This window comes from Anabas testudineus, chromosome 3, assembly GCF_900324465.2.
Source record: "Anabas testudineus chromosome 3, fAnaTes1.2, whole genome shotgun sequence".
NCBI lineage: Eukaryota > Metazoa > Chordata > Actinopteri > Anabantiformes > Anabantidae > Anabas > Anabas testudineus.
The window spans coordinates 25356677-25375138 of record NC_046612.1 but is presented as its reverse complement, the minus strand read 5'-3'; the positions used below and the strand labels follow the sequence as shown (position 1 = coordinate 25375138).

Here is an 18462-nt window from a genome sequence, read left to right as displayed (position 1 = left end):
CTTTTTTGTAATCCTGCTAAGTTGCCCTTATTTTGAACAATATTTTACTGAGTAGGAAATAAAAATATACTTAATTGTAGCATCCCAGTATAGGGGATCATCTATACGCACAGCAATCAGGCTCTACAACCCCCAAGCCAATGGCAGATGATTATTCAATTATTTCATGGTCTTTCTATCTACAAGTCTACCTGAATTACCCTTCAGGGATTAATAACGTTTATCTTATCTAATTGTATCTTATTGAGTTCTGTTAAAGCTAAACGTCTCTGAAAGATCAGCATGGAGTTACATAAACAAGGCAGGGCACTTTGGACCCTTCACAAGCTGAGAGGGTTCTTCTACTGCCTAGTGTGCTGTTACTACATAGAGATTTTTGTCCATCGTAATGACTCCTGTGCCACACCAAAGTGCCCCACTCGCCGATCACACCTTCCCTTGCAGCAGTATCAGACGAGGGTGCTGCTGGAACTGGTGGGGGTTGGCATTCAGGAGGTGTTTCAGGTGTTAAACTGGCTGTTCGCTGTACTGACGTATTATTGAATTCATAGATAAATGTGACACTATGAATCAAATGAGTTGCAGAGAGAGACCTCCTCAGTTTGGATTACATAAGGTGGTTTGAGTTCTGTCAAAGAAGAAATAAGCTGCCCCTTTTTTCAAGACTACCTCCAACCATCCTGCACGTCACAGGATGCATGTAGGCCGAACTTGTTTGCCCTAATGAAGTGGTCTCAAAAAGTAATGATTACTTTTTAGGTAATGTATAGTTTAAGATTTTCTCAGAAAAACCAAACCTGTCTCTTTTTTTATTAATTCTGATTAATTAATTAATTATTAATTATTATTAATTCAGATATTAGAGTACCTTTTTTTCAGAAAATGATTAATACTGTGTATTCCAAATGTTTTTTAATGTCACACTGTTAATGTACATCAATGTGATGATGTTTCCATTTTAACCTATATTCAGTATTAATCTTGAGCATAGTAATAGTTTACTATTGTATGTTCTACTTTGACATTAGTATGATTTGAGACTCTATTGGCAATTCATTTTTCAGTCAGTGATAGGAAAATGTCATGTTTGTACAGGAATGTGCAGCAGAATCTATGTTCACAGACAAAGTAATTTCAAACTATAGTCCTTGTAATATACTTCTACTCTATTTGCTATGTTTTCACCAACTCTAAAAAAATTAATGCAGCTTTTTGTGTGCTTAAGAGGTCTTGTCATAATGACAATGAATGCAATATATTTAACTGTGCATTATAACTTATATAACATGTATTTAATATGCATAGAGAAATTGACACTAATCTGTTGGCTAATCACAACATTACCAACTATTACAGGTAAAGGTGGACATGGTGAATCCCTGTGGCTTGATGAAATTGGTGAAACCTGTATCAGTGACTCTGGTTGCTGGTAGAGATTTGTCTCAACTGAAGACACTGCCCAAACCAACCGTTCCTCCTCTGAAGAGGACGTGTAAGCTCTATCTCAGCTTTTTAGAAACATTTTTACAGCCTGAGGAACTGAACCACACAAAAAAGCTAGTGGAAGAGTTTCTGATACCAGGAGGGGTCGGAGAGACACTTCAGAAAGGCCTGGAGAGGAGAGCATGCAACACTGAGAACTGGGTGAGCTCAACAACTTGACCAGTTACAGACACGTTTACTGGGACTTTATCTGTTTGGCTGCAGTTAAGACAAAATAAGGTTATTGTCATATTGCAACCTTTAGGACCATCAAGCTAAAAGGAAACAAAACTTATTTGAGTAATGAAAGAAATAGCAACGTAAGGATGGAGCCAAAGTGGAAGTTGCTGCATGGTACAAATGTTATGGAGATTTAGAATTTAGAGACTTGATCAAAAAAGCCACTCATTCTCTTCTTTTAAAGATGTAACAACATAGGGTTTACATGTGCGGTAGAAAACCTATTATGTGAAGAATGCTCATTAGCCATATCATCCACTCACATTGTTCCTGTAATCTTTAAAGGGTCACAACCTCACACTTTATGCAGGGGTCTATATATTTTTTACACACAATGTTTTGTGCTTCACTCTGCAGACTGCTCCAACTGTGGGCCAATGTTTGCAAGGAAACAAACTTTCAAAAGACAGATCTATGATTGAGTGTCAGTTGTAGCTCTCACCAGAGTAAATTTATCTTGTCATCTTTCTATAACACTGATACAGTTGAATACATAGTATAGTGATATAAATGCAATGCTGTTAAATGTATATTCCTAATTTGTCAGTATGGATCTGTGTCACCTATTAACATTTTGCAGATAACAGATGCCTATTTGAAGTATGAATGTCTTAAACGGAAGCCTCTGGTGATTCTTTTAAATTTTGCAATTCTTTGCACCAGAAAAGACATCAGGGATAAACAAGGACAAATAAGGTAAACACACAAAATAACACACACACTGGGATCATCCCAAACATTATTGCCGTTACATTTGCTGACATGTTCTAGCCTGATACTTTGTTCCCCTCAAGACCACTGTAATCTCACCATCACACTGGGGGGGCTCATTGGCTAACTGATATGAAATTTACAATAGGTATGTAGGTAGGTTGCATAATATGTGCATAAGGTTGGATAGCTCCTGTATAAATTACTGGTGTGTTTGCTGATAAGTTCCAGTTAGTAGTTCAAAAAACATTTCATCAAGCATCAATGATATAAAACATCCACAAAGTAAAACAAGAAACAATAAAAGATCCTTAGAACAAAGCTCACATTTTTAGTACCTTCCACGTTTTTACAGTTTGTACTATTGTGTGAACACACACAGCAGAAAAAGAAAGTTAAAAAACTTGCAATCTGTAAATTATGCTTTCAAAAAAAAGTCCAAGATGCTGTAGAAAAGATCTTACTAAAGTGTATGTAAACTTGCTCACAATTACTGGCATAAGCTGATTTCCTGGTAACCTGGTTACTTATTGTTACACAGTTTAAATGTGACCAGCAGCAGGTATGTATTTAGCATCAAATCTTTTTACAGTACTGTGCTCTGAGTCAACACATACATACACACAAACATCAGCATAAACAGCAACTCCGTACACTCAGGACAGGTTTCCAGTTTGACCTATATTCTATATTATTATATAATGACCACTGTGCCTCTCAAGGTCACTTTCTAAACATTGAGAAACTAACATGATAACCATCTGGGATAGGCCTCAAGACTTCTGATTTGGGTTTTTTGATTCCTGTGAGAGACTAAAAATGTTATTTTGTTGTTTTTTTTTAGATGTGCTGCTGAATTCACAGCAAGTGTATTGGATATAAAGACAATGGTTGACAAGTGAGTACTAAACACAAAGTGTTTAGACAAGCTGTATTATTTTTGTCATCTGTGTGTGTTTTGAATTGTTCCTACGCCAGTGTGGTAATAAATATGAATATAAAAATGAAAAAAGGGGCCACAATAGCAGCAGAAGCTAATCGACTTAGTTCATATGTTAACCTACCAACATTTAATACGAGAGGAAATAGGTGCATTGAAGGTTTTTGCATCAAATTCTATTCACACACTTTTTTCTTCCAACAGTATTGGAACTCCAAGGATAATTTAGTTTTTTTCTGTACACTGAAGCCATTTGGGTTTAAGACTAGTAGATGGATATGCTCGACTCGACCGTTTTGTACAATTTTCATGCTATGGCTATCTGACTACTCTTAGTGTTAGTCTTTTTTTTTATTCTCTTGGTTTTTCCTCAGTCTTGGTACAGTCCACTCATCACAGCTTATTGTCTGTACCTTCACTGTTCTTTTAGCCTGCTTAGGTCTACTCACTCTTTGCCAGATTTGGAATTTGGACAGGTATTGGGGATCTGGATATTGGATGTGTGATTTACTATGGAGAGGAATTTAGATACTGTATTAAAATGTTTTTATGTACATTTATGAAAAGGGTTTGTCAGATTACTCTGTGCGTGAACTGGGAACGGTTTCTTTAGAATGGATTTCTGAAACCCCACTCTATGACGTTTGTTTGAACCATACAAAATCATATGTGAAGCATGCTGGAGGTAGCGTCATGGCCTGGACTTGCTCATCATGTTAGCTGCAGGATGATTTTAGAGAGGTACAGAAACATTTTGTCTACATATTTACAGAACAATGCATACATTGTTCATACAGCAATTATGATCCAAAACATTCAGCCTGGAAAGACATATTTATTTAAAACGAAACAACCAACAATTTGGTGACATCATGACATTACAGGCTTGATGTGACCAAGAGTAGTCCAATTTCCACTGGCACCCTGTAGGTTAACAGCATCGGTGGCGGTTGTTGTTAACCCAGGCCTCGGCCGATCCGGTATGAAATTCTTATGAACGATTTGCATGGTTGTTTTTGGCAAGTTTTACAACAGATGCCCGTCCTGACCCAACCCTCTTGGCTTAGAACCGGCACAGAAGTCACTGGCTTGCAACCCCTGTGGCTAGATTATCATCAGATGCCTCCATAATGATATTTTATTATGCAGGTGAGGAGGCTGGATTTTAGTCAAACATTGAGGCAGCATTATATTCCTCAAAGCAGTCTTAAACCTTCTTAAACCTTCAACACCAGTGAATATGACATCCATAGCCAAATATGTAAATGATGCCGATTGACTGAGTTAGTGTCTAACCCTTATTTGGACAGGGAGCCATATTTGGTAACTTCTTTGTCATCACGTGTCATTAACTGGGGTCGCTGGAGAAGCCTATAATAAGAATAAGTTTCAAAACTGTTCTGATAATTGGGTAAATAAGGTTTTTAATGGGTTATTACACCAAGTGTTTCAGGGCTCAAGATTGCCTGAACTAACGCGTTTTAATTGAAGCAGACCAGCCTTTAAAATGTGTGTGATATTTGTTACCACTACCATCATCAGTACCTCAGGAAAGATCACATTTTTTGAAAATAAAGTATTCTGCTAATTTCTATTAAACTATTGGTATATCCTCCAATAATGAACTATTGGTCCATTTTTTGGTCAAGTATTTCAATGAGTGTCTTATAAAGGTTTCATGTTTGTATGTTTTGCAGTGGCACACTTCCAGTTGAGTATATGAGAGGGAAGCCGTTGTGTATGAAGCAGTACGAGCAAGTGTTTTCATCGTGTCGTATCCCTGGTGCAAAGACAGACTTCTTGCTCTTCGACAAGAGCTCCAATCCCCCCAAAAACATCACTGTTGTACACAATGGTCAGGTGAGCAGCACCACACTTGTGTCAATCATCTGTGTCTGAGCTCTTCTGGGGCTGGTGCTTGTAATTAGCAAACTTCTACATGTTACTTCCTGCAAAATATTTCTAAAATAAATATTATTTATCAACTTTTGAACATAGTGGAGAGTTGTCTTCCAGTTCATCAGGTGCTTCACTTTGATTTTCAGCATTCTCTTCATGGTACAACTGTTAGATTAGGATGTGACAGGCTGTGATTGGTTAAAAACTAGTTTTAGTCTGTAGAGTCTTGGGTGTGGTGAAGGCGCTCCGAAGAAACAGGAACAACAGGGTGGAACTGAACAGGTTCAGGATCTAAAAGAGAGTCAGAATTAGAGATGGTAGATAAAAGGGGAATTTGCAAACTGGTCAGATAGTAATTCACTATTGGCAATGCAACTGCAGGTTGGAAGATGCTGGAGAAAGTGCAAGAAGTTAGGCCAGGGATTCTGGGTATTTAGGGATATGCCAAGTAGTGGAGAAAGAGATCAGGTTGAATGAGGAGGGCACTGTGGGTGCAGTAGTCTGAAGCCACGAGTGAGTTGGTAAAATGCTGTGAGTGGACTTCGTAGCAAAACAATCCAAAAGCCAAAACAGCTGGTGAGTGGCTTTGGTGCTGAAGTGGCACAATCTGGCAAGTGAGAGCTGCAGACCAGATAATGAAGGGAGATGTGAACACAGGTGAATCAGATCAGAAACACACTGACAACCTCATGCTGTGTCCTACTCAATTTATGTGAAGAACAGTTCATTTATTAGCAGTTTATTCATTTGAGTAAAAACAAATGTATTAATCACATTGTCACAGTAATTCCACAGAGGGAAACCTGGTTTTTTGGAGGCCACATAGTGTCTCTGATGCCTTGGAATTACAGAGTTACCTTATCCTCCTATTCTTTCGTCTGCATGTTGATCCCCTTGAATTTAGTTCTTCTTGCTGGACATATACAACAGTGATGGGACCCTGCTGACGGTTGATCAGCTCTGTGTTCAGCTGGAGAGGATCTGTAATTCCTCACTGCAGACCAACGTGGATCCTGTCGGGATTCTCACCACCCAGAGACGTGACGTGTGGAGTAAAAGCTACATCAGCCTCATGCAGGGTGAGCACAACTCTGCTTTCATGCACACAGCACTAACTACCTATGAGAAAGGGTGGTAAACTACTTTGTAGCCTCTTGTCCTGGTGCCTTGTCCTAATAAACATATTAACCTATAGGGTTGATGTGCTTTTTCACTTCACCCAAATTTAATCCTGCGAGTTCAGGGATTGAACCATTTCTTCTCTTAAATCAACATAGGACATGTTAATGTGTTGCAGTCTGTTTTCATAATATCCTGATGTTTGCTCTGTGTACTGTCACTGATGTGTCCAGACGAGACCAACAAAGAATCACTGTCAGCTATTGAAAGCAGCATCCTCACACTGTGCTTGGATGGACCAATGTCCCCAGTGTCTGATGAGAGGATGTGTCGCAAGGCTGCTTTTTTCCAGATGCTTCATGGAGGCGGCAGCCAGTGGTACAGTGGAAACCGCTGGTTTGACAAAGGTTTACAGGTGATATGACAGGTTCAAAGTACACACACACCAACCGGAACCTACATCACTAATCAGAAAATCACACTCAAGATGTTGCGACATCAAGCAAGAAGCTATATTGTAGCCATATATTTCTCTCTCACTTACTGCCACTACATAAAAGCATAGATCTAAAAATCTAAGTCTAAAAATAGCATGATCTCAAACCGGACATGAAGAATCTTCAACACAAAAATCTTGTGAAGCTAAAGAGACATTTACCTGCTCAGTATTCCAAGCACATATGTTCCAGACAGGTTGTTTGTCTGTATATAAAAACACTTTATGCACTGTTATGTGTGTTGGTGGATAAACAACCAAAATTAAATTAAAGATCTGTCACACATATTTCCCAACTCCTCATGGGTTTGTTACTGTAAAGGTAAGGCTTGGTTTGTGTATTTTATGTTTTTGTCAGGTAATTATTGGAGAAGATGGACACCGAGGTATAAACTGTGGGCATACTGTTGCTGATGGTACAGTGTTTATGGCCATTTGCGACCATGCTGTTGCTAACACGTGAGTAGACTGAAAACAAATGATTGAATTGTATAAAAGTCTATTAGCTAAAGGCTGTTTAGTGTTCAGGCTGTTGGCCCAATCTGGGTTTTGTTCCATCCCATGTAACATGTCTGTTTTTTTGTAAAGAAATCAGGAAACGCCAAATGTGATCCAAACTCCCAGTGACCCACTGCCTATGCCTCAGAAACTACACTTTAACATCACACCTGAGATCAAACAGGACATCGAGGAGGCCAAACAGCATTTGGACACGTGAGAGTAACTATTAGCTGTGATAGAGTTGCATAGACACAAAGTGACAGCAAATATATAAATACTGTAGGAATTAACATTATATGGGGGCAAAATACAGCAGTAACTAAATTTTCACATTTGAATTTCACAGACTACAGATTAAGGGCTTCAGATGTGACTTTGATTTAAAAAGACCAGTGAGAATCCTATTGCCAGCCAAGACTATTGATATTGGACAGTCCTGCATAACCTTGGATTATGTGCAGAAGTTCCCAGAGTAGCTGAAACTCAAGAAATGTGTCATTGTGCAGACATTTCTCCCATTTCTTCCATCACAGAGTGGTCCAGAATGTGGATGTGGAAATTACTGTTTTTGACCACTTTGGAAAAAATGCCATTAAAGCCCGTAAGATGAGTCCTGATGCTTTTGTACAGATGGCGATCCAGCTGGCCTACTACAGGTGAGGAGCTGTACAATCATCACATCAGTGTTAAAAGTAGTATTAATGTTCTCTGGTACTGTGCTGGAATTTCAGCACAGAGCCCAGAGGCATTTTAGATTTGAACACAGATAAGTATATGTCCATGAAAAATATTGATTAAATTGATTATTTTAATATTTTTTATTTGTGTTATTTGTAAGAATATGGCTAAATCTAGAGCAACTCAGTGGTTGTTTGTGCTTGGATCTGTTAAACGTTAATACACAGTACCCATAATTGTCTTGTACATCTACTACACAAACACACTTCTGCCCTAGTGATTTTCAAGATTTATTTTTATTTTATGTCATTGCTTATGAGTTGTGAAATGCAAGAAGAGTACTAAAGCAGAAAACCTGTATCCACTCATGTGGTCCTATGTTTATCCTTCAAATTTAACATATTATTCATACCTGAACCACAGCATTTCAAATAATTATTTATCCAATTCTATATATTCTTATCATAAGTTACAAAAAGAGAAGAGACCACATGAGTTTGTCCACTGCTTTTCTATTCCACTTTAGTGGGACTGAATGTGGTTCTTCAGGGACTACATGTGAAAACACTCTAATGTTGTAACAACTCACAAAGTTCAGTTGTTACAACATGACATCACATTAACTGAATATTTTCTATTTACTGATTTAAAAACAAAAAATAGTTACAGAAAAATCTTAGGGCTTTCGCCTCAAGCAGATTAAATAGTTAATCTATTTTCTGATTTTAAGTTAGTGTTCTTGCTTTAATTCAGTAAGAGTTTTCTCCTTTCTTTTGTCAGGGTGTACCAGCAGTGCTGTGTAACAGTGGAACCTGCCTCCCTGCGTACATTCAGACTCGGCCGTCTAGCTGTGATCCGTCCAACTTCAAGTGCTTCAGTTGCCTTTGTCAAAGCCTTTGATGATCCCAACAAACAGGTCTGATTAAAATAATTCAATTTAATTTGTATAGCGCTTTTTACAATTGTCATTGTCACAAAGCGGCTTTACAGAAGCAAAGAAACTATGGAGGTTTACATGAACAGTGAATGTGTATGAATCAATAATAATCATATTGTCCCTGATGAGCAAGCCGGTGCGACGGTGGAAAGGAAAAACTCCCGGAGAAGGCAACAGGAAGAAACCTTGAGAGAAACCAGACTCAACATGGAACCCATCCTCATATGCGTGATCACATACTATGTGTTAGACAGCAGGCAGTCCAGTATAACAGTTAATGTCTATAAACTATTGTGGAGTCCAGTTAGTTATTGCAGGCTCTGGTAGACTTGTTCCAGTGCTGGACTATCGAGCGTTGAGTCGAAAACAAAGCTTCTAATGCAACAAACAACTGATGCTGGAGATTATGCAGTTTTAAATCTGTTTGATTTTAGCTCAGTTTTTGGCACACGTGCCTCAGGAAGACTGGGTTGACAGAAATACTGCATTAGGCTCTTGAGATCATACTAATGAACACTAAGTGACTACAAGTGATGAACTGTAACATTTGTTTTCTTCCTGTTTACACAGAACCTAGAGAAGGTTGATTTATTGGAAAAAACTTTAAAAGAACACAAAAAAAGCACAGAGATGGTGAGTATCCATCATCACACCACTTAGTACTTTAATGTACAGCAGAAAAAGATTAGTATGATGGTAAAGATGCCATTTACTGTATGAAATTCCACCGTACATATACTGTACAACAGGTTTGACAAGTAAATACAAGACCTTCAAGAAATACATTAATAACATATGCCTTTATTCAAATATTGGATTAGAAAATGTTTCCAAAGGTCAACAACAGAAAAATACTTTGTGATGTGCAAAAGAGGGAAGAATGGTTCCACTAAATCCAGTATAAAATCTGTCATCAACTATGTTTGGCTTTGGGCTGTTGAAAGAGTTTTGTCACCAACCAGTTCCTTCACTGGACAATATTGAAAATCTAGGGAACAACTTAAGCATGCTGCATGGTAGATGGTCAAGGTTAGTTTTTCCTTTGACACAAATGTAGAGATGGAGGTGGCTTATACTGTACTGCAGTCAACAATAGAAACACAGTAACTACTCAACAACAACCAAATCACTCACCGTTAAAGTCAAAAGGTTTTTTCAACACTTCATTATGTGCTCATTTTTAGGCTGAACATCATAGGGGACTTGTATTTGGTGACAATATACATATTACACAGATGGTCTCTTTTAGGCTTACTGACTCCACTACTCAGACAAACTAACCTAACTTTAAGCCATGTTTATGAAAGCTACTTAAATGTCCCATCTTAATGTCAGTGATGAACAATGAAGCCGGAACACTAGCAGTGTCTACAATTATGAGTTGTGAAGGGAAATGCAAGACGAGTACTCAAGCAGAAAGCCAGTATCCAGTCATGTGGTCCTGTGTTTATCCTTTAAATTTAACATATTGTTCATACCTGAACCACAGCAGAATAATGCACCCTCAGCATTTCAAATAAATATTTATCCAATTCTATATATTCTTATCATAAGATGATTACAAAAAGGGGAGAGGCCACATGAGTTTTTCCTCTGTTTGACACTAGCCAAATGGTAAGCTGCAGCCCCATACAGCACTAATGAACTGTAGTGTGAACAGTAAAAGAAATGTCTTTATGTGAGGTGGACTGGACCAGAAGAAATATATTTCAAATGAAAATATGAATTGTCCCCTTTCTAACAGGCGATGAGTGGCCAGGACATAGCAGAACATTTAATTGGTCTAATGTGTCAGGCTTCTGAGAAAAACATCCCTGAGCCAGATGTGTTCACTGACACCTCAGGCGTCTTTCATGTCACTACAAGTCAGGTAAGGAGTTAGGTTGATTTAGGTTTCTGGTTATACCAGCATAAATGAATGAATTGTTTACTAAGGTAACATTTTATAGTAAGACTATATGAATTATGAATTCTTTAGTGAATTCATGCATGATCAATACATTAATTAATATAACTAATAATAATAATTATTATTAATAATAACAAAAAGCTATGATATAAATAAAAATGCTAATCTGATGTTTTATCACATTTTAACATATTCTAATACTGCTGACCGGTAAACTGCAGAGTTTCTCTGATTTCCTTAAAAAAAAAAATAGGGGAAATATTGCCCATGACTCTACTTACTCTAAGCCTAAGTCATGGAAGAGAGAGTCCACTAGAATTATTATTGTTATTATTAACTCAGCATTACTTTATCATGACTTCTCAATGTTTGTGGCCCACCTAATAAAGCGGTGACATGCTCATTCATTCTTGCTATTTTATATTTCATGTACCATATGCTTCAGAAAATACTTATTTCCAAAAGACTGACTCTATCTCTCAGCCACATGTTAGCGCTACTACAACTATAACTAACGACAGCATTCTCCCTTGTGTTCCTGTTTCTAAGTTATCTTCAAAGACCGGGTGTCTCACATGTAATACCCTCGATCAACCTGGGACATATGATGTGTCCTACAGTATCATGGACAGTCACATTGACTGTAGAGTGTCCTCAATAGAAGCTTCTAATACCTGCAAAGAAAAAGATCCAGCACGACTGAGCCGAGCCCTGGAGGACGCACTGTTGGACATGATGACCCTGCTAGAAGAAACTCCAAGAGTCAAACCATAAAGCCAATACAGACTTAAAGGAATAGTTGGACATTTTGTAAAACCTATTGGATTTTTAATAGGTTCTTAGCTTATGTTATCACAGAGACTGGAAAACGAGAAACAAGTCAAACAAAACTCCAAGTTTCCACTTTAAGGTCTATGAAAAAAAAAGGCATGACAACTGTGTTGCATTTCTTTCTGATCAGGATAGAAGGGTTCATGTTTAAAATTATTTTTCTTTGTTGATTTTAATCAGTTGGTTTAACTGTAAGCTCATTGACCGTAATGGTTACTCAAGATAGAAATACTGTTATACATTTGTAATTTGATAAAATAACAATGTTTATTTTCAAATTTACTTTAGCAAAGTTATCATGATGCCAATTTTTAAAATGACCAAATCATTTCTTTGATAGGTCTACTGTTAATTTTCCCTGACAAAATGTGCTTAGTCTGGATCTATAAGTGAAACTAACCTGGTCCAGAGCAGGACAGCTACATGTTTTTACAGTCATTCCATGGTCTCTTGCTTTGAATTATCCTGCAATAAAATACTGCAGATATATTATTAAGTATGCTTACATTTCTTTGTCACAATCATTTTCATAATTATTTATGTAGTATTAATTATTAATGTCAGGTTTGTTTAATACATAAGCTGAAATTGCAGAAATTGTAAAAAAGAAAGGTTTGTGACCATATGTAAGACACCTGATCTGTACATTATGGTTTTTGCCAGACATATTTAAAGGATACATCTGTAATATTAATACAATTAATTTAAAACAATTAGGATGATGATAAAATAGATAAAGTGATCAGATTACCATATTAAAGACTAGATAACATCAAACAGATACATGTATCTTCTATCTGATTGATGTTTAAAGAGAGATAAAGGAGGTGATAGAATAAATGAAATAGATGCTATGGTTAAGTGTATGTGAATCATGTTCCTGTTATCTTCACTTCAAGTGTACAACTGTTATTGAAAATGACAAGTAACCCCTTCAACTGTAGGTCCTATTTACTGGATATTCATTATTTCTGGACTGCTTTCACATTGAGCTTGTCACATTTTGACAAGCCAGTGATGTAGCATCCGTCATATACTGTTGTATTGTTTGGCAACATTACAGTGTAAAGCCGGACAGGTTTAATTTACTTGAGAAATCTGAGGAAACTGGTGCCCTTTTAAGTTATGTATATTGAAAACCTGAGTGAAATGAAAACTTGAAGGGGTAGAATTGTTTTTTTCAAGTTCAAGTTCAATACACTAAATTCCAAGTTCTTTTAATTTAAAATAATTTTTAATAAAAAATTCTTTATCCAGTCACTCTACTTAACACTTTAGGTTAAAGTGGGTAAAACTCTAACCAGCTTGCTGAAGAAAATCATCTCCACAACAAGATGCAACAAGATGCATCACATTTTACAGTGGAGCACCTAACTCTACACGTTTTGCATTTTTTGACTGGAAATAGCATTCTGTGTCTGGGTCACTCTTCAGGCTTGTGGTCTGAGCAGTATCAGAGCAAAATTAGAGTGAGACATAGGACATAGCGGCTGCTCTCGCTCCGCGGTGCTTGTGAGATCTGACCCTGACCCCACAGGTCAATTTAATTCAATTTTATTTGTATAGTCACAACAGAGGTCATCTCAAGGGACATTATAATGTAAGGTTTAAGACCTTACAGAGTATAATTGCATAAGAAATTATATAGAAAACCCAACAATGCCATATGAGCAAGCTTTAGGCAACAGTGGAGAGGAAAAACTCCCTATAGAGGAAGAAACCTCCAGCAGAACCAGGCTCATGGTGGGCGTCCACCTGCCTCGACCGGTTGGGGTGATTGAAAAGAAGAGAAAGAAAAGAACAGCAGGCAACAAGAAACACCAAAAACACTGGGCAGGTCAACTGGATTCTGGAGATGTACAGCACCAGGTCAAGATACCTGCAGAAAAGTACAGAGAGAGGGAGACGGAGAGGAGGAAACACAACTATGGGAGATGCATTGGTAGCATTCGAATGGATAGAGAAGAGGAGAGAGGAGCTCAGTTTATCGATAGAGTTCCCTCAGCAGACTTAGCAACTTATAGCAGCGTAACTAAGAGATAGTCCAGAATCACCTGATCCATCTCTAACTATAAGCTTTATAAAAAAGGAAAGTTTTAAGTCTAGTCTTAAAATGTAGAGGGTGTCTGCCTCCCAAACCTGAACTGGGAGCTGGTTTCACAGGAGAGGGGCTTGATAGCTAAAGGCTCTGCCTCCCATTCTACATTTGGAAACTCTAGGAACCACAAGTAAACCTGCAGCCTGAGAACAAAGTGTTGGGAAAATATGGAACTACAAGGTATTTAAGATAAAATGAAGATTGATCATTGAGTGCTTTATATGTGAGGAGAAGGATGTTAAACTCAATTCTGGATTTTACAGGGAGCCAATGGAAACAAGCTAAGGTAGGAGAACCATGGTCTGTCTTGCTAATTCCAGTCAGAACTCTGGCTGCAGCATTTTAGATTAACTGGAGGCTTTTTTGGGGGGGTGGCTGTGGCTCAATAGGTAGAGCAGTCGTCTGCCAATCACAGGATTGGTGTTTTGATTCCCAGCTGCCATGTCACATGCCAAAGTGTCCTTGGGCAAGATACTGAACCCCAAGTTGCCCCCGGTGAGTCAGATCAGCTGTATAGCAGCTCTGCCATCGGTTTGTGAATGTGTGTGTGCTTGTGCGTGTGAATGGATCAATGAGACGCAGTGTAAGGCACTTTAGGTAGAAAAGCGCTACATAAGTGCAGACTATTTACCATTTTTAAGCAACTATTGAGACCTCCTATCAGTAGTGAATTCCAATAGTCCAGTCTGGAAGTAAGAAATGCATGGACTAGTCCAGCCTCAGGTGAAAAAAGGCAATTCTAGAGATTTCTTTGATGTGTGACCTAAAGGAGATATCCTAGTCAAAGATAACTCAGCCATTTCTCACAGTGCTACTTGGGGCCAATGCATCATCTAGGTTAGGAATGTGATTAGACATAGTGTCTCTGAGATTTTTAGCACCAAACAAAATAACCTCTGTCTTGTCTGGATTTAGGAGAAGGAAATTAGAGGACATCCAGGCCTTTGTGTCTTTTAAGCATGCTTAAACTGTGATTGATTGATTAGTTTCTTCTGGTTTCATAAATTTATATAAGCTGGGTATCATCTGCATAGAAATGGAGTGTTTTCTAATAATATTGCCTAAGGGAGGCATATATAGAATAAAATAAATCAGACCAAGCACAGAACCTTGTGGAACACAGGGAAGACTCATCATTAACTTGCACAAACTGCTGTTTCTTCAACTCTAATGACATTTTCCAGTCTTTTTAATATATTGTTGTGATCTATAGTGTCAAATGCAGCACTAAGTTCTAACAAAAGGATTATAGAGAGTTTATTATCTGATGCTAATAGAAGATTGTTATTGACCATCACCAGCCTTATTTCTTTACTATGATGTACTCTAAATCCTGACTGGAAATCTTCATAGTTTTTCAAGTTTTTCCTGCACAGGTGGTGACTTAATTGGTTTGAAACTATCTTTTCAAGGATTTTAGAGATAAAGGGCAGATTGGATATTGGTCTATAATTCACTAAAACCCCTGAGTCCAGAGTAGGCTTTTTGAGTAGGAGCTTGACTACAGCAACCTTAAAAGCCTGTGGTACGTAGCCTATGTGTATTGATAGATTGATCTAATCTAATATGGTCGTGCTGATCAAAGGTAAGATATCTTTGAGCAGTGTATTTGGGATGGTGTCTAAGAGACATGTTGATGGTTTAGATGTATTAATTACTGATATTAATTCAGAATGATCTATGGGGAAGAAGCAGTCTAGAAGTGAGGTCTTACAAATAAATCTAGAGCTGTTGAACATAGTCCACACATGCCGTTTGCAGGAAGGATCTGATCATTTTTCTCTAATAATTACGATTTTATTTGTAAAGAAGTACATAAAATCAGTAATGCTGAGGTAACGGGATACAAGGTTTGATAGAGTTATGCCTATTTGTCAGCCTGGCTACAGTGCTGAAAGGAAAGGATGTTCTAATTTGCTTCTATTATTGAGGAATAATAGTTCTAGCTTTATAGAGGGCTTTTTTATATATATTATTAATCTGTGTTTCAATTCTAGTCAAGATTCAGGTCTTCTATACCTACATGCTACAGAAGTGGAAGGCCCCTAGCTATGGGGAAATAGTATTTGGACAGACTAAGATATTTCTGTAGTATTTATGGGAGATACAGATTCAGACCAATTTGTTTGATATTAAGATTTCTTCAGGGAGCTTCATTATCATAATGAAATGGCTGGTTACAGGCACCACATTGAGCAAGTTGGGTCCCTTTTAATGGTCTGCAAATACTATACAGGGTCCCTCTTTCTGTTGCTCATCGTCTTCTAGGGAAGGGGCCTGTGGATTGATCTTTTAGCATTGATGTATGTATTTCCAAATGCAAATTCTACACAGAAAGGCACTTGGTCGCCCCATTGATTCAAGCCTGTTAGTGCTAACCATTAGACCAACATGCCACACTATGAAGTTAAAAATGCTCCCCACCAAAGAATAGCCAGTGCCTGTTTTTTCTATCATGCCATACAGTGCTGTGAAAAAAATATTTGCCCGCCTCCTGTTTTTTTTTGTTTTGTTTTGTTTATTTATTTACTATTGGATGATCAGTTACATGTTGGTGTTTTGGTCAAAAGTCAAGAGCTGACGCGGACGATCAATATTGGCTCAGCTGTCACAGACCTCGACAGGTTAAATAAATTTGTGTTTGTATAAGGGTAGTTTGTGTTTTTGGTTAAACAAATAGGACAGGGCAAGTAGGTCCAGAAAGACAAATTTGTTTTGCTTCGCTTGACAGTTTATGACAACCTCACAGTCTTCACTAGTCATTTCTTCTGCTAGTGTCAGATAGATGTCTTAAGTTCTGGAAGGAATGCAGTTGCCAAGATCTGTCATATAATAGGTTTTTCTTTTAGACATGACATGACCATAACAGTTTTTCCATAGAAGAGCTTGAGGGGGTCTCACTGAAAACACAATGTTGAGAATTTGCAGAAGAGCTCTGGTAAGTAAACGTCTGCAGTTACTTCTGATTGTGACTTCCAAAATATACTGTAGCTTACTGAAACCCCACAAGCTAGATAATATCAGATATGTGTTGATAGTTGTGTAAAGCTGTTTCCTATCCAGTATTTTTATGCATCTTAGATTTTACTGACTTTTTGTTCTTTTATTCTAATTGTAGTTGTTTTTGTACATGAATTATGAGTAGGTGAATAACACACACATGGATAGAGCAATATAAGTGACATGGTGTGAAAAAAATCACATGGGCTGGCAAATCTAACCTTAGACCTGTCAAATGTAAACCAAGAGGATATTGGCCAACAGCCATAACTGTAAAATAATACAATAATAACAATGTTTATAATGCATACCTGTAATATTTTAAACTTTTGGGTATAAAAGTTTTACCAAGATGACAGTGCTGCGGCTTCCCTCTGCTGCTGAGATCAACCTGGTAGTGAGCAGTGTGTGAGTCAGTTCAGTTTATAAGTGCTTGGATACTGGTGGATGCACTGTAAGTGTAAAGAGAATGAATTGCATATATGAAAAGAAGATGTTGTTTGGACCAACCAGGCACAGATTTGAGATGAAAGCGGAGACTCAACTAAAAAGATTATTTAAGAGCTAAGTTTGTATGAAATGGTGATTGATCTGACAAATTGAAGCATTTTGGCATATAAATGGAGCCATAGATGGATTCTCAAGAAAGATTTGTGGCTCAATGCATACAACACAAGCAGTGATCCAAAAGTTATTGGAGTACATTTTTAGGAAACATTCAGAGAAACTGTGGCTGTCATGGGGACAGAGAACAGCTGTATGTGAGACATTCAGAGGTTCATGCATCAAAATAATGGAAACTTAATGTCTGAAGCACAAGCAATTCAATAATTGAAGACCTTATGAGAACTTAAACTAAATTAGTGTGTGAAGTTTTGACTGGAGCATCTGCATAGCTTGAAAAAGTGTGTGTTTTATGAGGAATTTCTGCATAAGGATTTTTTCATCTTCTCCTACCGTAGTAGAACCCAAGTATGTTAATTTTATAACAACATGTCAACAACGTGTGCCTGATTCCAGAAGAAGAAGTCAACCCCTGTGAAAATATTTGCATCCACTGAAGTGGTTGCTTATGATGATTTCTACACCCTGTGCACCTCTGTCATAGTAGAAAATGGCTTTGATGTTAACTGCTTTTACCTACGAAGAGATTTATCAGGTCTTTCAGACAGTGAACGATAAACACTGTGTGAATATGGATTCATGTGTAGTAGTAAGATTGCCGCCCTCCATGCTGAAGACAGAAGCCCAACTCCCACCTGTGACCCACCTCCAGTAGGGGTCCTTAGGCAAGACCTCCTTATGCTTAACCTGTGTCTGCCTATGTACCTTGCACCTCACTCGTAAGTCGCTTTGGATAAAAGCCTCTGCCAAATGACTAAATGTAAAATATATATGTGTTATATTCCTCTACTCAAACGTTTGGGCACGACCAGTAGTGTAGTGACATTGCTTTTTTGTAATCCTGTAGTCCTAAGTTGCCCTCATTTTGAAAAATATTTGACGGAGTAGTGTCCCAGGTGGGCGTGGCAACCTATAAATACCGATGATTTGTCAGAACTGTCTGTGATCATGTAGAATTTTTACCAAAGTTATGATTGTGTGTGTGTGTGTGTGTGTG

General features: G+C 37.8%; 1 protein-coding gene across 1 annotated transcript; it reads left to right on the top strand.

Moving 5' to 3' along the window:
* The first annotated feature begins 282 nt into the window (after nt 1–282).
* LOC113174640 (carnitine O-acetyltransferase-like) lies at nt 283–11686 on the top strand. The gene is made up of 13 exons (XM_026378720.1): nt 283–533; nt 2386–2418; nt 3278–3331; nt 5071–5233; nt 6177–6351; nt 6625–6806; nt 7246–7346; nt 7476–7601; nt 7922–8044; nt 8847–8982; nt 9574–9636; nt 10748–10873; nt 11462–11686. Exons 1-13 carry the CDS (start codon nt 283–285, stop codon nt 11684–11686), a joined length of 1758 nt encoding a protein of 585 aa, XP_026234505.1.
* The last annotated feature ends 6776 nt before the right edge of the window (nt 11687–18462 follow it).